This window comes from Oncorhynchus keta, chromosome 25 (genome assembly GCF_023373465.1).
Source record: "Oncorhynchus keta strain PuntledgeMale-10-30-2019 chromosome 25, Oket_V2, whole genome shotgun sequence".
Classification (NCBI taxonomy): domain Eukaryota; kingdom Metazoa; phylum Chordata; class Actinopteri; order Salmoniformes; family Salmonidae; genus Oncorhynchus; species Oncorhynchus keta.
Genome location: NC_068445.1, coordinates 19,102,437 through 19,125,642, shown reverse-complemented (window position 1 = coordinate 19,125,642; position 23,206 = coordinate 19,102,437). Strand labels below are relative to the sequence as shown.

The 23,206-nt window shown below is 46.6% G+C and overlaps 1 protein-coding gene and 1 long non-coding RNA gene across 4 annotated transcripts in view; both read left to right on the top strand.

Annotated features, from left to right (window-relative positions):
- The window catches only part of LOC118357858 (tetratricopeptide repeat protein 28-like), a 330,099-nt gene extending 314,633 nt beyond the window's left edge, over window positions 1–15,466 (top strand). For 2 of the 3 annotated variants that reach the window (XM_052478794.1, XM_052478797.1), the window contains 11 exons: window positions 3,063–3,207; window positions 3,346–3,525; window positions 3,645–4,186; window positions 4,542–4,789; window positions 6,417–6,541; window positions 6,650–6,881; window positions 7,147–7,223; window positions 9,791–9,814; window positions 10,846–10,975; window positions 13,139–13,246; window positions 13,390–15,466. In XM_052478794.1, the coding sequence (XP_052334754.1) occupies window positions 3,063–3,207; window positions 3,346–3,525; window positions 3,645–4,186; window positions 4,542–4,789; window positions 6,417–6,541; window positions 6,650–6,881; window positions 7,147–7,223; window positions 9,791–9,814; window positions 10,846–10,975; window positions 13,139–13,246; window positions 13,390–15,002 (3,424 nt within the window). In that variant the 3' untranslated portion in view covers window positions 15,003–15,466. The remainder of the gene's footprint in view (window positions 1–3,062; window positions 3,208–3,345; window positions 3,526–3,644; window positions 4,187–4,541; window positions 4,790–6,416; window positions 6,542–6,649; window positions 6,882–7,146; window positions 7,224–9,790; window positions 9,815–10,845; window positions 10,976–13,138; window positions 13,247–13,389) is intronic. The other variant, XM_052478796.1, reaches the window with a different exon arrangement.
- LOC127911687 (uncharacterized) lies at window positions 10,984–13,114 on the top strand. Its single transcript, XR_008078906.1, has 3 exons — window positions 10,984–11,674; window positions 11,720–12,647; window positions 12,704–13,114. It is a non-coding gene; the product is annotated as an uncharacterized LOC127911687 (long non-coding RNA).
- Window positions 15,467–23,206: the final 7,740 nt, after the last annotated feature.

The window sequence follows — 23,206 nt, the reverse complement described above, 5'->3', positions numbered from 1 at the left end:
TAATAATCCAGTCATTCTTTAATGGGCTGCTGGTAATAATCCAGTCATTCTTTAATGGGCTGCCGGTAATAATCCAGTCATTCTTTAATGGGCTGCCGGTAATAATCCAGTCATTCTTTAATGGGCTGCCGGTAATAATCCAGTCATTCTTTAATGGCCTGCCGGTAATAATCCAGTCATTCTTTAATGGGCTGCCGGTAATAATCCACTCGTTCTTTAATGGGCTGCCGGTAATAATCCAGTCATTCTTTAATGGGCTGCCGGTAATAATCCACTCGTTCTTTAATGGGCTGCCGGTAATAATCCACTCGTTCTTTAATGGTCTGCGGGTAATAATCCACTCGTTCTTTAATGGGCTGCCGGTAATAATCCACTCGTTCTTTAATGGGCTGCCGGTAATAATCCAGTCATTCTTTAATGGGCTGCCGGTAATAATCCACTCGTTCTTTAATGGGCTGCCGGTAATAATCCACTCGTTCTTTAATGGGCTGCGGGTAATAATCCACTCGTTCTTTAATGGGCTGCCGGTAATAATCCAGTCATTCTTTAATGGCCTGCCGGTAATAATCCACTCGTTCTTTAATGGGCTGCCGGTAATAATCCAGTCATTCTTTAATGGGCTGCCGGTAATAATCCACTCGTTCTTTAATGGGCTGCCGGTAATAATCCACTCGTTCTTTAATGGGCTGCGGGTAATAATCCACTCGTTCTTTAATGGGCTGCCGGTAATAATCCACTCGTTCTTTAATGGGCTGCCGGTAATAATCCACTCGTTCTTTAATGGGCTGCCGGTAATAATCCACTCGTTCTTTAATGGGCTGCCGGTAATAATCCACTCGTTCTTTAATGGGCTGCAGGTAATAATCCCCTCTTTCTTTAATGGGCTGCCGGTAATAATCCCTTGTGCTCAATCTCACTAAAGCAAAGGAAAATGAAGAAAGGCTCATTGTCATTTCAAGCCATACATCTTGGGGTTTTGATATCAATATAAAATGTGGCTATCAAGGTTTCTCTTTTATTTGATTTCTCATCATTTATTTCTTGTTTGCTCATTTTTCCCGTAGTCCCTTTGCTGTGTGAGTTTTAGACTGTTGACGTAAGAAAGTTACATCATTCTCTTAATTACTTTTTATTCCGAGAATAGATTGTATTAGGAGAGAAAAACATTTAAATGAAGGATGTATCAACAATAGTACAAAGACCAAGGTAGAAGACAGGGATTCTGAGCATGAACAAAGGATTGCAGAGTTCCTGGCAAGGTGTCTGAATGTCTGACGTGATCTTTAACCTCATCTATCTCTGAAGAGAGCTACGAAGTCAAAATATGAAGGAGCTAGCTTTTCCGATTGAAAAGTCACCTCATCTGTAATCTTCGAAACCCAGAACTAAGATGTTGTGTAATTGCATCAGATGCTCTGATTAAGTTCTGGGGTGAAACGTGTTATAAAATCAACTAAAACGAGGAGCGGAAACAGGGTGGTAACTCCTCCCTCCTCACTTTGCAAGTTACAGGCAAGTCTATGGCCCAAATGTCCCTCCCCTTCCGAAATCCTGATTCGTCCAAATGATCAGTGGCAAACAAAAATGCACCGGAACATAGTTAGTCGTCACATCCCACAGTCTATTGACAGATGCTACAATACTATTTAATGTACGTGCGTCTGTCCACAAGAGATGACCTACTCTGTAATCTCACTTTGTAAAGAGTAACAGAGCTCTTCAATCAGATGTTCCTAGACATTGAATTGCAGTAAAGGAGGCCTTTGAGTGGCCATCAGCCTTATTGGTGCAGTAGTATTACATGACTGAATCCACTGAGAGTTGGAACCTGCTTCCTGTATGTCCCTGTCATTGACAGGCATTCCATTCAACCTGCACCCAGATAAAAGAGCCAGTGAGCATACCCTTAACCTCCTAGCCTTCTGCTTTTAGCCTTTCCTTCTCACCATTCCCCTTTCTCTTGGTCAACCCTTCTCTCTTTTTTATCCCTTTTCTTCAATCAACCCTCGTTTCCTCTCACGCTCCTCCTGTCAGACTAACAAACTATTGTCTTTCCCTCTGAGGCCTGGGAGAGAGCTGGCAGACAGGAGGAGAGCCTGTGGCCCAGGGGTACCACCGGGAGGGCAGAATGAAGAGAGGGGGGCTGGGGGGCAGACGGGGAGGCTGGTTGTTACAGCAGATGGATAGAAATAGTAGTGTGCCCCGTGGAGCCTGAGCCTGGCTGTGTGTAAACAAAGCGGAAGGCTCATCTACCCACAGCGGCCATTACGGCAGCTCTCAGCGTGCCGCACAGCACATCTGCCCAAGCAGGGAGCCATCACTCTCTCTTCATTACACAGCACACATAGCATTTGTATTCAGCAGGACTGCTAATGTTGAGCAGCAGTGCATCTTACTGCTGTCGAGCTCAGACAGTCAAGGTGCTGCGACATAAACACCTTGTGCACATATTCAATAGTGAGCAGAACAAAATGAGTGTCATCCATGTTGGGTGGATTGTTGGAAGTTTTCCAGTGTAAAGCTTTCGTTAGCTTCATGCCAGGTAGCTGGGTAGATAGTTGGAGAGAGGGACAGGAGGAAGAGGCAGGGGAGGTGTCACTTTTTCTCTCTCTCCTGCAGTGAGTCTGTCAGGTCCAGAGGTCTCACGCTACACTCCCCTCCACAGTTCTACAGTCACACATCGCCATCTAGTGGACATTTATATTATCTCAAATGCACAATTGATTTTATTTAGTGTGCTGTGCTCTATCACATTCTACATGCCATACTACAGTACAGTGTTGTGCCATTAATACATTTCCCACAGGAACTGCTGCTGTCTCACCAGGGGGCACTTCCGATGCAGCACTCTGCTGGCTGGCTGGCTCTTGGCACAGTTCCTCAACCAGAAATACAATTTCTAGTACTCTCACTGTGTGTGTGTGTGTGTGTGTGTGTGTGTGTGTGCGTGTGCGTGTGCGTGTGCGTGTGTGTGTGCGTGTGCGTGTGTTTCCTTAAACCACTGTGCCAGTGTGAATAGCTGTGCCATCTGAAATGAACACCATTGTGTTTGTGTTTTGCAGGAGCTGCCAGAGTATGACTAGCCTATTCAGTAACACCGTGTCCCCAGCCAAAGATGGCTGCTCCTCTCTGCCCCGCCGACCCAGCAACCTCAACAAACCTCCTCTCCGTGCCCTCTACGACCTGCTCATCGCACCCATGGAAGGGGTGAGCATATGACCTGTGTGTGTGTGTGTGTGTGCATTTGATAGAGAGGGGAGGAGGAAAGACAGAGAGAGAAAATGTTTATACTATAGTAAGTCCAATGTCAATACCACTCATCACTGCCTGTCTCTGTTTGTCCAGGGCCTGATGCATTCCAGTGGTCCCGTGGGTAGACACAGACAGCTGATATTGGTATTGGAGGGGGAGTTGTACCTCATCCCCTTCGCCCTGCTGAAGGGCAGCTCCTCTAATGAGTACCTATATGAACGCTTCAGCCTCATCGCCGTGCCCTCCATCCAGGGTCTGGGAATCAGCTCCAAGGTCAGAATACTTGGCTTTTATTTGAATGCCATCACTTCTTTTGTTTCTGTTACTACCACTGTCAAGCCCCTGTTACATTCTATCATCGTCATCATTGGCCTTTCTCAATGTGTCCTCAGGGTCATTCTCGGCGGGCGGGGCCGGCTTCCTGTGGGGGCGTGTCCATGGCAGCTGTGGTGGGTAACCCTCGTCTGCCGTCGTCTGTGATGGACCGCTGGCTGTGGGGGCCCATGCCCTCGGCCGAGGAGGAGGCCCTCATGGTGTCTGAGCTGCTGGGCTGCCATCCACTGGCTGGATCCTCTGCCACCAAGGAGAGGGTGATGAGTGCCCTCACCCAAGCCGAGTGTGCCCACTTCGCTACCCACATATCCTGGAAGCTGGCCGCCCTGGTGCTCACACCCAACCCAGAGAGCATACCCGGCGGGGCAGGGGCGGGTGTAGGGACTGGAGGGAGAGGGGCAGGGGGTGGAAAGAGAGGCAGTGGAGGCAAGGGCAGGAAGGGCTCATTTGGGAGCAGCTACACCATCCCAGAGAGCCTGCACCTGCAGGATGATGGGAGCGACGCTGAGAGTATCTGTGACAGCCCTCCCCTGCAGGAGTTCCTGCTCACCGCTGCTGATATACTGGACCTGAGGCTGCCTGTCAAACTGGTTGTGCTGGGGTGAGTGGACCAGGAGAGGGGCGGCTGGCCTAATGTGGAACACCTCTTATTTCAAGTGGTCCTGGAGAGGGGGGAACCAGATTCTATAACAAAATGTCCACTCTGTTATCCACTGATAGTTATGTAGTTATGCTGTGGTAGATAAAGATATAGTTGACAGAGCAGTAGTCTCGTATTGGTGAAAGAGGGTTATGAAACCAGGTTGTGTGTGTGTGTGTGTGTGTGTGTGTGTGTGTGTGTGTGTGTGTGTGTGTGTGTGTGTGTGTGTGTGTGTGTGTGTGTGTGTGTGTGTGTGTGTGTGTGTGTGTGTGTGTGTGTGTGTGTGTGTGTGTGTGTGTGTGTGTGTCATCTACAGCTCATACCAGGAGTCCAGCAGTAAGGTGACAGCAGACGGTGTGGTAGGTCTGACCAGGGCCTTCCTGGCTGCTGGGGCCCAGTGTGTCCTGGTGTCTCTGTGGCCTGTTCCTGTGTCAGCCTCCAAAGTGTTCGTCCATGCCTTTTACACCGCTCTGCTCAATGGGACCAAGGCCAGCGCTGCCCTCGCAGACGCCATGAAGACTGTCCAGAGCAGCAAGCAGTACTCCCACCCCTCCAACTGGGCAGGTTAGAGACATTCTACTTCCACACACTCAGTACTCCCACCCCTCCAACTGGGCAGGTTAGAGACATTCTACTTCCACACACTCAGTACTCCCACCCCTCCAACTGGGCAGGTTAGAGACATTCTACTTCCACACACTCAGTACTCCCACCCCTCCAACTGGGCAGGTTAGAGACATTCTATTTCCACACACTCAGTACTCCCACCCCTCCAACTGGGCAGGTTAGAGACATTCTACTTCCACACACTCAGTACTCCCACCCCTCCAACTGGGCAGGTTAGGGACATTCTACTTCCACACACTCAGTACTCCCACCCCTCCAACTGGGCAGGTTAGAGACATTCTACTTCCACACACTCAGTACTCCCACCCCTCCAACTGGGCAGGTTAGAGACATTCTACTTCCACACACTCAGTACTCCCACCCCTCCAACTGGGCAGGTTAGAGACATTCTACTTCCACACACTCAGTACTCCCACCCCTCCAACTGGGCAGGTTAGAGACATTCTACTTCTACACACTCAGTACTCCCACCCCTCCAACTGGGCAGGTTAGAGACATTCTACTTCCACACACTCAGTACTCCCACCCCTCCAACTGGGCAGGTTAGAGACATTCTACTTCCACACACTCAGTACTCCCACCCCTCCAACTGGGCAGGTTAGAGACATTCTAATTCCACACACTCAGTACTCCCACCCCTCCAACTGGGCAGGTTAGGGACATTCTACCTACTTCCACACACTCAGTACTCCCACCCCTCCAACTGGGCAGGTTAGGGACATTCTACTTCCACACACTCAGTACTCCCACCCCTCCAACTGGGCAGGTTAGAGACATTCTATTTCCACACACTCAGTACTCCCACCCCTCCAACTGGGCAGGTTAGAGACATTCTACTTCCATACACTCAGTACTCCCACCCCTCCAACTGGGCAGGTTAGGGACATTCTACTTCCACACACTCAGTACTCCCACCCCTCCAACTGGGCAGGTTAGAGACATTCTACTTCCACACACTCAGTACTCCCACCCCTCCAACTGGGCAGGTTAGAGACATTCTACTTCCACACACTCAGTACTCCCACCCCTCCAACTGGGCAGGTTAGAGACATTCCACCTACTTCCACACACTCAGTACTCCCACCCCTCCAACTGGGCAGGTTAGAGACATTCTACTTCCACACACTCAGTACTCCCACCCCTCCAACTGGGCAGGTTAGGGACATTCTACTTCCACACACTCAGTACTCCCACCCCTCCAACTGGGCAGGTTAGAGACATTCTACTTCCACACACTCAGTACTCCCACCCCTCCAACTGGGCAGGTTAGAGACATTCTACTTCCACACACTCAGTACTCCCACCCCTCCAACTGGGCAGGTTAGAGACATTCTACTTCCACACACTCAGTACTCCCACCCCTCCAACTGGGCAGGTTAGAGACATTCTACCTACTTCCACACAATCAGATTGGCTTGGTTTGTCACCTCCAACTGAGTAGATCCCAGTTCACCCATGTTCCCAATTGTGTCATAATTACTTTCTGTTTACCCAACTGGACTCTCACTGTCTGCATCTCTCTTTTCCTCTCCTTCCTGTTGATCTTGTGGGTGTGTCTGTCCAGGCTACATGCTGATTGGTAATGATGTGAAGCTGAACAGCCCCTCGTCCCTGATTGGCCAGGCACTAGCAGAGATCCTACAGTATCCAGAGAGAGCACGGGATGCTCTGCGGGTCTTACTGCACCTTGTGAGGGTCAAATACACACACACACACACACACACACACACACACATACACACACACACACACACACACACACTCTTACATTAGTCTAAAACTCCCTGTCCCCACCAGGTGGAGAAGTCTCTCCAGAGGATTCAGAACGGCCAGCGTAACTCCATGTACACGTCCCAGCAGAGTGTGGAGAACAAGGTGGGGGGCGTCCCAGGCTGGCATGCCCTGCTGACCGCTGTGGGCTTCCGCCTGGACTCGGCTGGCACCGGCATCCCTGCTGCTGTTTTCTTCCCCACAGCAGACCCTGGAGACAGGCTGCAGCAGTGTAGCACCACCCTGCAGTCAATACTTGGTAGGCACTGGGCCTTGGCAGGAGGACATGGGACTGGGGATAGGACAGTGAGATGGAGAACAGCTCCAAACATGAACTGGGCCTCCATCTTTCTACTATAGAATATCAAGAGTTACAATACTGCTTATCAGGTGGCTTTGTGTGCTTTTTACCAACACACAGATAGTATAACCAGTTTTTACTCTTCTACTGAATGTATGGTATATTAAATGCAGCTTGAAAGAATGCTGAATAATGAACCATGTGCTTTAATCTTGTCTCCCAGGTCTACCGCCCCCAGCTCTCCAAGCCCTGTGTAAACTCATCACCGCCTCCGAGGCAGGAGAGCAGCTCATCAACCGGGTAGGCCCCAGCACCACAGCAGCACAGTGTTACTGCTCTCCACTGGAGTCTAGTATTTAGTGTCTTGCAACTCCAAAGAGGGAGACATTGTGTGTTATGAAGGAAACAGAAACCCGACTCTTCCCATTATCTGAGCCACTGGGGACTTACTTTAACTTTAACTTTTATTTAACCAGACAAGTCAGTTAAGAACAAATTCTTAATTACAATGATGGAAAATTGTGCGTCGCCCTATGGGACTCCCAATCACGGTCGGATGTTATACAGCCTGGATTCAAACCAGGGACTGTAGGGACGCCTCTTGCACTGAGATGCAATGCCTTAGACCACTGCACCACTCAGGAGCCCTTAAAGGCCCAGTGCAGTCAAAATTCAGTGTTCCTGTGTTTTGTACCATATTGTACAACAGCTGATGAAAATAACACTGTAAAAGTGTGTTATTTCCTGATAGTTGTTGGTTGAAAATACAATCTACACAGGACCTTCTAATCAGCCTGTTTGTATGGGTGGCGTTTCAGCCTGTCTGGTGACATCACCAGGCGATACATTAGACCAATAATGTACTGTATTTTTTACTGTATTTATTTATCTGTATGTATTGTCCCCCACGATGAAATCGGGGAGGGGACTGTGGGTCTGTCTCCGTCTGTTATTATGTTCTTACATAATAATCACGATATATCAGACAGCATTGCGTCTTGGCTTAGAGATCTGACATTTGCAAAATTGTACTGATTGTCCCAAGAGGAGAGGAGAGCTATAGTAATGAAATGTACATACGATAGTCACACAATATATCTCAGACACCACTGGCCCGATCTTGACGAAACTTGGGTGAATGATGCGTCTTGTCATAGAGATCTGTCATGTTTACTGTTGTTTTTATTTTATTTGTACTTTTTACTACTATAGGGCTATTGTTATTGCTATTATTATTGCTATTATTATTGCTATTATTATTGCTTGGATAACCTTATCTACTATTATGTCTAGATTTTTGTTTTTCATTCTTTATGAGGTATCACTGACTGAATTATCGCTGTGAATCATTGTAATGTTTGCCTATGTGTCAATTGTTTCATAAAGGGATGGATTGCCAATTGGAGATTTGACACTAAAATACAATTTCATTAATGAATTATTTCATTCAATCAATCATTCATTCATGAATTAATTCAACAAAGAGAGTCCCAAACCTCTCTGCCAATAACAACTAGTTTTAAGTTTTCCCCTACCCACTCAGATCACTCCAAGACAGTCCTAGCTTGCTTGAGAAATAAACTCAGCAAAAACAATAAACGTCCTCTCACTGTCAACTGCGTTGATTTTCAGCAAACTTAACATGTGTAAATATTTGTATGAACATAAGAAGATTCAACAACTGAGACATAAACTGAACAAGTTCCACAGACATGTGACTAACAGAAATTGAATAATGTGTCCCTGAACAAAGGGGGGGTCAAAATCAAAAGTAACAGTCAGTATCTGGTGTGGCCACCAGCTGCATTAAGTACTGCAGTGCATCTCCTCCTCATGGACTGCACCAGATTTGCCAGTTCTTGCTGTGAGATGTTACCCCACTCTTCCACCAAGGCACCTGCAAGTAACCCGGACATTTCTGGGGGAAATGGCCCGAGCCCTCACCCTCCGATCCAACAGTTCCCAGACGTGCTCAATGGGATTGAGATCCGGGCTCTTCGCTGGCCATGGCAGAACACTGACATTACTGTCTTGCAGGGAATCACGCACAGAATTATCAGTATGGCTGGTGGCATTGTCATGCTGGAGGGTCATGTCAGGATGACCCTGCAGGAAGGGCACCACATGAGGGAGAAGGATGTCTTCTCTGTAACGCACAGCGTTGAGATTGCCTGCAATGACAACAAGCTCAGTCCAATAATGCTGTGACACACCGCCCCAGACCATGACGGACCCTCCACCTCCAAATCGATCCTGCTCCAGAGTACAGGCCTCGGTGTAACGCTCATTCCTTCGACGATAAACGCAAATCCGACCATCATCCCTGGTGAGACAAAACCGCGACTCGTCAGTGAAGAATACTTTTTGCCAGTCCTGTCTGGTCCAGTAACGGTGGGTTTGTGCCCATAGGTGACGTTGTTGCCGGTGATGTCTGGTGAGGACCTGCCTTACAACAGACCTACAAGCCCCCAGTCCAGCCTCTCTCAGCCTATTGTGGACTGTCTGAGCACTGATGGAGGGATTGTGCGTTCCTGGTGTAACTCGGGCAGTTGTTGTTGCCATCCATCCAGAAAGGGATTTGGGCTTTTGTTTCAACATTGGTGACCATAACATTTGAAACATTCCAAGCATGAGATATTCCTGACATCACACCGCATAGGCAACTATGCATGGTGATTCAATGGTTTTGTGTAATATGTGTCTAATGTATGACACACTACCCATCAGTTGTGTTTTTCTGTTTCCCTGTGTGCCCTTTGTGTCCCCATTGGACCTGGTCTCCTCTGCTCTTTGTGAATGGCCTGTATGCATGCAACTAAAAGTCTCTTCTCTCTCTCCTGCCCCTGTCTCTAACTTGCGGTCTGAAGGCTGTTAAAAATATGGTGGGAATGGTAAGTGTGCCTCCCCTCCCCCTCTACACCTCATCCCACCTCATCCCACCCCTCTCCATTTCACTGCTGCTTTAAACCAAAGCACAATCCTCTTGCATCAACTTTAACTGAGCAATAGATGCATGTGAAGCACGCTCTGTTCTTTAGCATTTACAGTATGTACTGTATGTAGTTTTCATATAAGCCCTTGGGCTTCCAATCTCACCTTTATTTGTTTTTATCTGTATTGTTGTCTATCACTTCTTTTCTTTGGTGCAAATAAATGAAACTTAAACATGTCTCATGCAGTTCCAGTTACTGACCTCTACTTGCTCCAAGTTTATAGTGCTGTTTGGGACAACATTCCACTGCTGGGCAGTGCAGCATTATGAGTGTTCTTGGGTTTACAACCCTGGTTCACTCAAGGTCAGGATGAAAGGATGAACATTCCGTGTATAAACAGAGCATGAACAGAGAAGAGAAAGGGAAGAGGGCATGTTAATCAAGTGGTGACATTACTTCAGGTCAGTTTGACAAAGGTTTCTCTGTTCCAGGCTGAATAATCCCTAAACAGTGAGGGTGAGTGTGGCCCGGGGGTCACGTGTTAAAATCCCACAGAGGAGGAGGAGATGGTTCCCTCCTAATCTAAATCACCCTGTGCCACCCTCCACAGTAAAACTACTGTAGTTCTGATAGGCTGAAGAGCCAATCCCCTGGGAACTAACATCAACAGGGTCAAAGGGCAGAGGCAGAGTTACTAAACCTGCCAAAAATGAACATTCCTCTGCCACAACAGAGATGGGCATGGTGGAAGTCATTTTATGACACTGGTGTATGGAGGAAAACAGTTGACTTGAGCACAAGCATCACACATTTGTCAGTTTTGTTCTACTTCACTACTTAAAAAGTATATCCACTTGGTCTATCAGTAGCAATTGATCCCATCAACAACTCAGGTCCATAAAAGTTGGTATAGACCAGTTAAAGGTATATAGCTTCTTCCTTTACTCCTGTCTGACCTCCTGTATTTCTCTCCTCTTCTGTCCCTCCAGCTCCACCAGGTGCTGGTCCAGCTTCAGACAGGGGAGAAGGAGCAGGACTTCTCTCTGCTGCCCATCCAGGTGTCCATCAGTGTGCAGCTCTGGAGACTGCCAGGCTGCCATGAATTTCTGGCTGCACTAGGTGAGATACAGTGTATCAATAAAATAATTATCCAAATGGATATAATTTCCTAATTTGTCAGTAGTAGGAGCAGCTGTATGTGTGCTAGGCAGGTGTGTGTACTGTATGTGGTCTAGGCAGGTACGTGTGCTGTATGTATGCTAGGCAGGTATGTGTGCTGTTTGTATGCTAGGCAGGTATGTGTGCTGTAGGTGTGCTAGGCAGGTACGTGTACTGTATGTGTGCTGTATGTATGCTAGGCAGGTACGTGTGCTGTAGGTGTGCTAGGCAGGTACGTGTACTGTATGTGTGCTGTATGTATGCTAGGCAGGTACGTGTACTGTATGTGTGCTGTATGTATGCTAGGCAGGTACGTGTACTGTATGTGTGCTGTATGTATGCTAGGCAGGTACGTGTACTGTATGTGTGCTGTATGTATGCTAGGCAGGTACGTGTACTGTATGTGTGCTGTATGTATGCTAGGCAGGTACGTGTACTGTATGTGTGCTGTATGTATGCTAGGCAGGTATGTGTGCTGTATGTATTCTAGGCAGGTATGTGTGCTGTATGTATTCTAGGCAGGTATGTGTGCTGTATGTATGCTAGACAGGTATGTGTGCTGTATGTATGCTAGACAGGTATGTGTGCTGTATGTATGCTAGACAGGTATGTGTGCTGCAGGTATGTGTGCTGTATGTATGCTAGGCAGGTATGTGTGCTGTATGTATGCTAGACAGGTATGTGTGCTGTATGTATGCTAGACAGGTATGTGTGCTGCAGGTATGTGTGCTGTATGTATGCTAGGCAGGTATGTGTGCTGTATGTATGCTAGACAGGTATGTGTGCTGTATGTATGCTAGGCAGGTATGTGTGCTGTATGTATGCTAGACAGGTATGTGTGCTGTATGTATGCTAGACAGGTATGTGTGCTGCAGGTATGTGTGCTGTATGTATGCTAGGCAGGTATGTGTGCTGTATGTATGCTAGACAGGTATGTGTGCTGTATGTATGCTAGGCAGGTATGTGTGCTGTATGTATGCTAGACAGGTATGTGTGCTGTATGTATGCTAGGCAGGTATGTGTGCTGTATGTATGCTAGACAGGTATGTGTGCTGCAGGTATGTGTGCTGTATGTATGCTGGGCAGGTATGTGTGCTGTGTGTATGCTAGGCAGGTATGTGTGCTGTATGTATGCTAGACAGGTATGTGTGCTGTATGTATGCTAGACAGGTATGTGTGCTGCAGGTATGTGTGCTGTATGTATGCTAGACAGGTATGTGTGCTGTATGTATGCTAGGCAGGTATGTGTGCTGTATGTATGCTAGACAGGTATGTGTGCTGTATGTATGCTAGGCAGGTATGTGTGCTGTATGTATGCTAGACAGGTATGTGTGCTGTATGTATGCTAGGCAGGTATGTGTGCTGTATGTATGCTAGACAGGTATGTGTGCTGCAGGTATGTGTGCTGTATGTATGCTGGGCAGGTATGTGTGCTGCAGGTATGTGTGCTGCAGGTATGTGTGCTGTGTGTATGCTAGGCAGGTATGTGTGCTGTATGTATGCTAGGCAGGTATGTGTGCTGTATGTATGCTAGACAGGTATGTGTGCTGTATGTATGCTAGGCAGGTATGTGTGCTGTATGTATGCTAGACAGGTATGTGTGCTGTATGTATGCTAGACAGGTATGTGTGCTGTATGTATGCTAGACAGGTATGTGTGCTGCAGGTATGTGTGCTGTGTGTATGCTAGGCAGGTATGTGTGCTGTATGTATGCTAGGCAGGTATGTGTGCTGTATGTATGCTAGACAGGTATGTGTGCTGTATGTATGCTAGGCAGGTATGTGTGCTGTATGTATGCTAGACAGGTATGTGTGCTGTATGTATGCTAGACAGGTATGTGTGCTGCAGGTATGTGTGCTGTATGTATGCTGGGCAGGTATGTGTGCTGTGTGTATGCTAGGCAGGTATGTGTGCTGTATGTGTTCTGTATGTATGTTAGACAGGTATGTGTGCTATATGTGTACTAGGCAGGTATGTGTGCTGTATGTGTGCTTGTCAGGTATGTGTGCTGTATGTTCTCTAGGCAGGTATGCTAGGCAGGTATGTATGCTAGGCAGGTATGTGTGCTGTATGTGTGCTGTATGTGTGCTAGGCTGGTAGAGTAACTGTCCTGTGTGTGTGCAGGATTTGACCTGTGTGAGGTGGGTCAGGAGGAGGTGGTACTGAAGACGGGCAAGCAAGCCAACCGCCGCACCATGCACTTTGCCCTCCAGTCCCTGCTGGCACTGTTTGGTATGTATTGTATTTGTAGATACACAGTGATTAATGATTATAGTTGACTGATACATAATACATTACTGTATACCATAACATGTTTACCCTTACAATTATTTCCCACTCTTCCCCCTCCCCCTGGCTCTCCCTCTCTCTCCCAGACTCCACAGAGCTGCCAAAGCGTCTCAGCCTGGACAGCTCGTCCTCCCTGGAGTCTCTGGCCTCGGCCCAGTTTGTCTCCAACCCCTTACCACTGGGCTACCCCAGCCTGCCCTTCTCCCCACCCTGCCTGGACAGTCTGGCCTCAGACGCCATCTCCGTCTACAGCCTGAGCTCCGTGGCCTCCACCATGAGCTTTGCCTCCAAATCAGAGTGTGACTTCCTGGGCCATCGACAGCGTGGTGGGGCCACAGCACACTTTTCTGCCCACAAGCACCCACACATTCCCCGCAGTCGCTCCTCTCCTCACGGGGCGGCTGCAGCAGCAGCAGGTGTGGGCCGGGGAGATGACGAGGAGTATGAAGGCTTTTCCATAATCAGCAGTGAGCCTCTGGGAAGCCACTGTGACTCCCTGCCTCTACCTCCGGGTCACGGGCAGCGCCACCACCGTGGGGGCAGGGGTGTTGTCAGTAGTTCCAGCTCGGGCACTGGTAGGGGTTACCAGGTGTCTGTGTCATCTCGAGGCAGTGTCAGCACCCCCACCTCCCCGGTCAAGACCAGCCTGGTTCCCAGCCCCAACCCTCCCCTCCAGAAGGTGCCAGGCAAGGTGAGCAGCTCAGACACAGGCGAGTCGGACCAGTCCAGCACTGAGACAGATAGCACCGTCAAGTCCCAGGAGGAGAAGACTGTCCCTCTGGACCCCCAGGAGCTGGCCCAGAAGATTCTGGAGGAGACCCAGAACCACCTGCGGGCGGTGGGGAGTTTACAACAGGCTGGGGCTGAGGGGGCTGCAGCTGGAGCTACCTCAGCCAGGAGCTCTGTCTTCCGCTCCTCAGAGACCAGCGCCTTCAGCCGTCCCAGCAGCAGCGCCAGTGTCCGTGTCCAGTCCTCCCCACGACCCAAACCTCCCTCCCGCTCTTCCTCCCTGCAGAAGATCAGCTCTGGTTACAACAGCCCTGCAGCCTCGGAGACCTCTCTAAAGGATGGCAGTCACCCCTCCCCTACCCTGGACAGCCAGGCCCAGTTCAAGCTCAAATACCCCAGCTCCCCCTATAGTGGTCACATCTCCCGCTCTCCCAGTAACGTGTCCCCCAGCTCTGGCCACCAGTCCCCGGCTTGCAGTGCCCCATCCCCAGCTCTCTCCTACTCCTCCACGGGCTCTGCCTGCTCCAGCCCTGCCGATGCCCCAGACCTGGACCGCCTCAGGAGGGGCGTCATCGATGAGAAGGTTGTGGCCATCCACAACCTGAAGACATTCTGGGCCAACACAGCGTCCCAGCAACAGCAGCAGCATCTGGGTCCAGTCCGGGCTCTCCGTGGCGCCCCAGGACCCCTGGTCTCTGCCAAGAGAGATGTGCTGAGCCTTCTGAACCTCTCCCCACGACACTGCTCCCCCAGCGACGCCCATGACAGCCTGGAGCTGCGGGAGCTGGGGCTGCAGTCATTGGACAGGGGCAACAAGAACCCTTCCAATGGACACAACCCCAGAAAGATGCCCCCCTCGCCCTCTATTTCTACTAGCAGCAGCCCTGGTGCTCGCTCTATCAGACTACCTGCCGGCAATGGATACAAGTTCCTCTCCCCTGGCAGGTTTTTCCCATCCTCCAAATGCTGAGACACTTTAAATGTCCTCTTTCCTGTATTTTGCCTACCACTTGTTATCCTTTGTACTGGGGGAGTTGGGCACTTTCTGGAGGGTCACTATTGGCCCACCGAACTTGATTGACAATGAAAAGTACATAATCAGCCAATGAGAGTGATCCCTCAGAGGCTCATGAATGCTTAGAAAGTGTCTCGTCATTGTACCCACAACACTGTCAATGGCAATGAGAAATACTCAAAGACCTGATACTGTGTTTGTTTGTGTGTGTGTGTCAGGTAGACTTCAATGCCAATCGGTATTTCCTCCAAAAAATGTGCTATTTGTGTGGGCCAAGATGAAACCGCTCCAACTGGTCTCCTCCATTCTATTTTTGTTTCAATTTAATGATTATTGTTATTATTATTGTTTGTTATGTTATTAATATTAATATTATTATAATTATTATTGTTTTGTAAATTAAATCCATTGTTTCACAATCAGTATTAAGTGTTTTTATATTATAAAAAAAGTAAACAAAATTGTACCATGTAAAGATGGATAAATAAAAAAAATAAAAAATATTACATATTTTTTATTGAAATAGAAACTGGCATTTTGCCTGATTTCTTTGTGAATTGAGTGTCTGCTCCACAGCATGGATTCCCTTGCTATTCAATGTTAAGTACCATGTATGACTTTTTTGTCCATGATTTTGGAAATTAAACAAGGAAGTGTCATGACAACCATCTCTGTCATTTATCAGTAAACCTGTTTCAATAAAAATCATGTTTGCTTTCTAATATTTTAGCCTTATTTTATTGCGTTGACGATTTAGCATGCTTATGAAAATGCTGTATCACTGCATTAATGACTTTGGAAAAATCTTGTGACCACAATACACAGATTACTGTGGGCAGTGCAATTACACATCAGAGTAGAAGTGCTCACCGAGATATTGTAAGATGAACACATTAATGGTAAGTTGCTTTGGATAAGAGTGTCTGCTAAATAACTAAAATGTTAGTGTAAAATTAGTGCTGATCTAGCATCAGGTCCTCCCTCTACATGTAATCTTAATAATTAAGCTCTAAAACTGATCCTAGATCAGCACTCGTACTCTGAGACGTTTTATGAATACAGGCCCTGTGCTCCAGTGACGTGTGGTGAGGTCGGTGGCTGGGTAGGCATGGGCTATTATCACAAATAAACCTTAATGAAGCCCAAGTTCACCATACAACAGATACAGTTGAAGTCGGAAGTTTACATACACTTAAGGTTGAAGTCATTAAAACTCGCTTTTCAACCATTCCACAAATTTCTTGTTAACAAAGTTAACAAAGCTAGTTTTGTCAAGTCGGTGCATGACGCAAGTAATTTTTCCAACAATTGTTTACAGACAGATTACTTCACTTATAATTCACTGAATTACAATTCCAGTGGGTCATAAGTTTACATACACTAAGTTGACTGTGCCTTAGAAACAGCTTGCAAAATTCCAGAAAATTATGTCATGGCTTTAGAAGCTTCTCATAGGCAAATTTAAATCATTTGAGTCAATTGGAGGTGTACCTGTGGATGTATTTCAAGGCCTACCTTCAAACTCTGTGTCTCTGCTTGAAAATCAAAAGAAATCAGCCAAGACCTCAAGAAACAAATGGGAGACCTCCACAAGTCTAGTTCATCCTTGGGAGCAAGTTCAAATGCCATGTTCATCTGTACAAACAATAGTACGCAAGTATAAACACCATGGGACCACGCAGCCATCATGCCGCTCAGGATGGACACGCGTTCTGACTCCTAGAGATGAGCGTACCTTGGTGCGAAAAGTGCAAATCAATCCCAGAACAACAGCAAAGGACCTTGTGAAGATGCTGGAGGAAACCGGTACAAAAGTATCTATATCCACAGTAAACCGAGTTCTATACCGACATAACCTGAAAGGCCGCTCAGCAAGGAAGACGCCACTGCTCAAAAACCGCCATAAAAAAAGCCAGACTATGGTTTGCAACTGCACATGGGGACGAAGATCGTACTTTCTGGAGAAATGTCCTCTGATCTGATGAAACAAAAATATAACTGTTTAGCCATAATGACCATTGTTATGTTTGGAGGAAAAAGGGGGAGGCTCGCAAGCCGAAGAACATCATCCCAAGTGTGGAGCAGGGGGGTGGCAGCATCATGTTCTGGGGGTGCTTTGCTACAGGAGGGACTGGTGCACTTCACAAAATAGATGGCATCATGAGTACGGGAAATTATGTGGATATATTGAAGAAACATCTCAAGACATCAGTCGGGAAGTTAAACTTGGTTGCAAATGGGTCTTCCAAATGGACAATGACCTCAGGCATTCTTTCAAAGTTGTGGAAAAATGGCTTAAGGACAATAAAGTCAAGGTATTGGAGTGGCCATCACAAAGCTCTGACCTCAATCCCATAGAAAATTTGTGAGCAGAACTGAAAAAGCGTGTGCGAGCATGGAGGCATGGAGGAGGAGGAATGGGCCAAAATTCACCAAACTTATTGAGGGAAGCTTGTGGAAGGCTACCTGAAACATGTGACTCAAGTTAAACAAATTAAAGGCAATGCTACCAAATACTAAGTTAGTGTATGTGTAACAGTATAACTTTACGTCCGTCCCCTCGCCCATACCCGGGCGCGAACCAGGGACCTTCTGCACACATCAACAACAGTCACCCACGAAGCATCGTTACCCATCGCTCCACAAAAGCCGCGGCCCTTGCAGAGCAAGGGGAACAACTACTTCAAGGTCTCAGAGCAAGTGACGTAACCGATTGAAACGCTATTTAGCGCGCACCGCTAACTAAGCTAGCCGTTTCACATCCGTTACACTCACCCCCCTTTTGACCTCCCTCCTTTTTCCGCAGCAACCAGTAATCCGGGTCACGGCACCAATGTAACAGAATAACTTTACGTCCGTCCCCTCGCCCATACCCGGGCGCGAACCAGGGACGTTATGCACATATCGACAACAGTCACCCTCGAAGCATCGTTACCCATCACTCCACAAAAGCCGCGGCCCTTGCAGAGCAAGGGGAACTACTACTTCAAGGTCTCAGAGCAAGTGACGTAACCGATTGAAACGCTACTTAGCACGCACCGCTAACTAAGCTCGCCGTTTCACATCGGTTACATATGTAAACTTCTGACCCACTGGGAATGTGATGAAAGAAATAAAAGCTGAAAAAAATCATTCTCTCTACTATTATTCTGACATTTCACATTCTTAAAATAAAGTGGTGATCCTAACTGACCTAAGACAGAGAATTTCTACTTGGATTAAATATCAGGAATTGTGAAAAACTGAGTTTAAATGTATTTGGCTAAGGTGTATGTAAACGTCCAACTTCAACTGTAGCCCCAACAACCAGAGAGACAAAGACTATTAACCAAAGATTTTTTTTCTTTCAAAGATTTTTATTGAACACACACAAGAATGGTGTATAAGTATAAAAGACAGGTATACAATTATTATCTAAACATAAAAGAGCAGACAGGAACAACAAGACCCAGAATTCTGGGTACAAAACAAATAATACAAAACAGACATACAGAACCCCCCACTTATTCCCCCCTATTCCCCCCCAACTGCTCGGGTGGCGGGGCCAGCACATGCTGCCCAAAGGTAGATTAAAATATTACAATTGAGAGTGCGTTAAAATGTACAAATTCACAGCGCCGACTCGTCCAAGTAGGAGAGGAAAGGCTGCCAGATTGATCAAATGTTGATAATTTATTGTTCAGAATATATCTAATTATTTCTAAGTGTACAGTGTTTGCCAATTCACTGAGCCATAATTTGGTAGAGGGCGCTTCCCTCCTTTTCCAAAACAACAAGATTCGTTTATTTGCCGAAATGAGACTGTAAGAGATTAGTTGTTTTGGGGGGTTGGTTAATCTGTTTAGGGAATCAGACACTCCTTGAAGTCTCCAAAACTTCAGAGAGGATCCTAAAAATTCCACACCAATTACCATACAAGCTAGAGCATAGGGCAAAGCAGTGGAGTAGTGTACCCTGCACAGCCTGACATTTATCACACATAGGGGATGTATCAGGAAATATCCTATGCAGTTTAGTTTTGGAATAGTTTAATCTGTGTAATACCTTGAATTGTATGAGACGATGTCTGGGGTTAATGGAGCTATTGTGTATAAACTCCAAGCTCTCTTCCCAGTCTGCCACCAAAATGTCAGTGAAAAAATGTCAGGGAAAAGCGTCATATAGACGAGATATCAGTTTGTCTGAGGTGGGGCATATTTTTATGCATCCGTCAAACATGGAAGGTTTAGCATTCCCAAATGTTGGGAGGTGTTTTCTAACATAGTCTCTAATTTGTAGGTATCTGAAAAAGTTACTTCTGGGAAGATTATACGTTTCCCTCAACAACTCAAAGGAAGTAAAGGTCCCTTCTATGTATAAATCCCTTATGGTACTTCCCCAACTCTCCCCATCGCTCAAAGGTGTTATCAAGGTTAGAAGGGGCAAAGGAGGGATTCCTGGCGACAGGGAGCATGAATGACATTGGTCTAAGCTCAAAGTGGACTTTAATTTGCTTCCAGATTCGAACTGTGCTATGTATAATAGGATTGTTACAATAAAGTGACATCTCCAGATTGACAGGCGACAAAATCACAGCGCCAATAGAGAAGGGATGACACTCCTCACGCTCCATACCGTCATCCAGCTAAAACGTAACAGTGCGGAGGTTAGCGGCCCAGTAATAAAATATTACATTTGGGAGAGACAATCCTCCTTCCATCTTGGATTTACAGAGGTCTTTTTTACCTATCCTTTGTGTTTTATAATCCCAGAGCAGTTGTGGGAAAAATACCATTTTAATGGCATTAATACTTCCGAGCAGAGAAATTGGGAGAGTTCTCCAAAATTGTATGTTTGCCTTGAGTTTTTGCATCAGAGAGGGGAAATTCTCTTTAAATAGTAAGGTGTATTGTTTGGTAACTACAATTCCTAGGTAGGTACATTTTTCTGAAGATGACTTAACTGGAGATGTTCTAGCCAGGAGGTGTTTTGCATTAATTCACTCTTGTTCCAATTTATTCTGTATCCCGAGAAGGTACCAAATAAATTAATCACATCAAGAATAGCTGGAATACTAGCCTGGGGTTCTGTTACATAGAGGAGAATGTCATCTGCGTATAGGTAAATCTTATTTAGAGTATCTTTAGTATTATAGCCGTGTATTGCTGCATGAGATCTAATCGCCTGAGCTAGAGGTTCAATAATTAAGGCGAAGAGCATAGGCGACAGCACACAACCCTGCCTTGTCCCTCTGTAAAGGTTCAATCGGGGCGACAATGATTGGTTAGTGAGTATTCTCACACAGGGGTACCTATATAAAAGCTGGATCCAATTTATGAACCCATCTCCAATATTACATTTCTGTAGGACCTTGAATAGATAGGGCCACTCAACTTGGTCAAAGGCCTTTTCCGCGTCAAGAGATATAACGGCAAGGTCCACGTTGGGTAACCTCTGAGAATACATAATGTTGAAGAGGCGCCTTAGATTGAAGAATGAGTTTCTGTTAGGGATAAAGCCGGTCTGGTCCGAATGGACCAATTTGCCAATTAAAGTGCTAAGCCTGTTAGCCAGAGTTTTTGCTCAAATCTTTTGGTCTGTATTAAGGAGAGATATTGGTCTGTACGACCCTACCTCTTCCGGATCTTTACCCTTCTTATGTATAACTGTAATGAACGCTTCACCCAAAGTAGAAGCTCCATCCTCATTGGCCTGAATCAACATTTTGTGCAGGTAGGGAGAGAGCATGTTGCTGAATGTTTTATAGAATTCACCAGGGTATCCATCTGGGCCCGGGGTCTTGCCACTCTTTAGAGATTTAATTGTTTCTCAAATTTCTTTAAGAGATATTTCCTTATTCAGGAAGTTAGAATCTTCCTGGTTCAGGGCAGGAATGTATATAGAATCTCATAAATCTGACGGAATCTGTCATTGATGTCTTTGGGGGAAGAGAGTAATTCCCCAGATGCAGATTTAACTTTGTGAATCATTCGGTCACTCACATTTTTTCGAAGTTGTCTGGTGAGTAATTTGCCGCCAACAAAGCGGAGGGATCTACGGGCGGAGGGGGGTCTACGTCCCGCACCGGAGTCGCCGCCGTGAAGGGATGCCCACCTGGACCCTCCCCTTTAGAGTCAGGTTTTGCGGCCAGAGTCCGCACCTTTGGGGGGGGTTACTGTCACACCCTGGACATAGTGAGGTTTTATTATCTTTTTGGTTAGGCCAGGGTGTCACTAGGGTGGGCATTCTAGTTTCTTTATTTCTATGTTTGTGTGGTTCTCAATCAGAGGCAGCTGTCTATCATTGTCTCTGATTGGGGATCATATATAAGTTGTCCTTTTCCTTTGTGTTTTTTGGGTAGTTATTTTCTGATTAGTGTCTGCACCTGACAGAACTGTTCTGTTTTTTCATTTTGTTAGAGTGTCTTTGAGTAATAAAGAATTATGAACACTTACCACGCTGCGTTTTGGTTCATGCCTTCCGACGAGAGACGTTACAACCAGTCAAAAGTTTGGACACACCTACTCATTCAATGTTTTTTCTTAATTTTAATTTTTTTCTACATTGTTGAATAATAGTGAAGACATCAAAACTATGAAATAATACACATGGAATCATGTAGTAACCAAAAAAGTGTTAAACATGTCAAAATATTTAAGGGCGCTGTACTGCAGCGCCAGCTGTGCCATCAGAGTCCCTGGGTTCGTGCCCAGGCTCTGTCGCAACCGGCCGCGACCGGGAGGTCCGTGGGGCGACGCACAATTGGCCTAGCGTCGCCCGGGTTAGGGAGGGCTTGGCCGGTAGGGGTGTCCTTGTCTCATCGCGCACCAGCGACTCCTGTGGCGGGCTGGGCGCAGTGTGCGCTAGCCAAGGTGGCCAGGTGCACGGTGTTTCCTCCGGCGCATTGGTGTGGCTGGCTTCCAGGTTGGATGCGCACTGTGTTAAGAAGCAGTGCGCATGGTTGGGTTGTGTATCGGAGGACGCATGACTTTCAACCTTCGTCTCTCCCGAGCCCGTACGGGAGTTGTAGCGATGAGACAAGATAGTAGCTACTACAACAATTGGATACCACGAAATTGGGGAGAAAAAGGGGTAAAATAAAAAAATAAAAAACATTTGAGATTCTTCAAGTATCTACCCTTTGCCTTGATAACAGCTTTGCACATGCTTGGCATTCTCTCAACCAGCTTCACGGGGTAGTCCTGTGGAATGCATTTCAATTAACAGGTCAGCCTTGTTAAAAGTTCATTTGTGGAATATCTTTCCTTCTTAATGCGTTTGAGCCAATAAGTTGTGTTGTGATAAGGTAGGGGATGTATACAGAAGATAGCCCTATCTGGTAAAAGACCAAGTCATAGAACAGCTCAAATAAGCAAAGAGATAAAGGTCAGCTCAAATACTTTAAGACATGAAGGTCAGTCAATTCGGGAACTTTTCAAGAACCTTGAATGTTTCTTCAAGTACAGTCGCAAAAACCATCATGCACTTTGATGAAATAAGCTCAAATAAGTGGCTCACATGAGGACTGCCACAGGAAAGGAAGACCCAAAGTTACCTCTACTGCAGAGGATAAGTCCATTAGAGTTAACTGCACCTCAGATTGCAGCCCAAATAAATGCTTCACAGAGTTCAAGTAACAGACACATCTCAACATCAATTATTCAGAGGAGTCTGCGTGAATCAGGCCTTCATGGTCGAATTGCTGCAAAGAAACCATTACTAAAGGACACCAACAAGAAGAAGAGACTTACTTGAGCCAAGAAACACAAGCAAAGGAAATTAGAACGGTGGAAATCTGTCCTTTGGTCTGATGAGTCCAAATATACGATTTTTGGTTCCAACCACGGTATCTTTGTGAAATTCAGAGTAGGTGAACGGATGATCTCTGCATGTGTTTGCCACCGTAAAACATAGAGGATGAGGTGTGATGGTGTGGGGGTGCTTTGCTGGTCACACTGTCTGTGATGTATTTAGAATTCAAGGCACACTTAACCAGCATGGCTACCACAGCATTCTGCAGGTATACGCCATCCCATCTGATTTGCGCTTAGCGGGACTATCATTTGTTTTTCAACAGGACAATGACCCAAAACACACCTCTGTGTGCTATTTGGGGCTATTTGACCAAGAAGGAGAGTGATGGAGTGCTGCATCAGATGAACTGGCCTCCACAATAACTC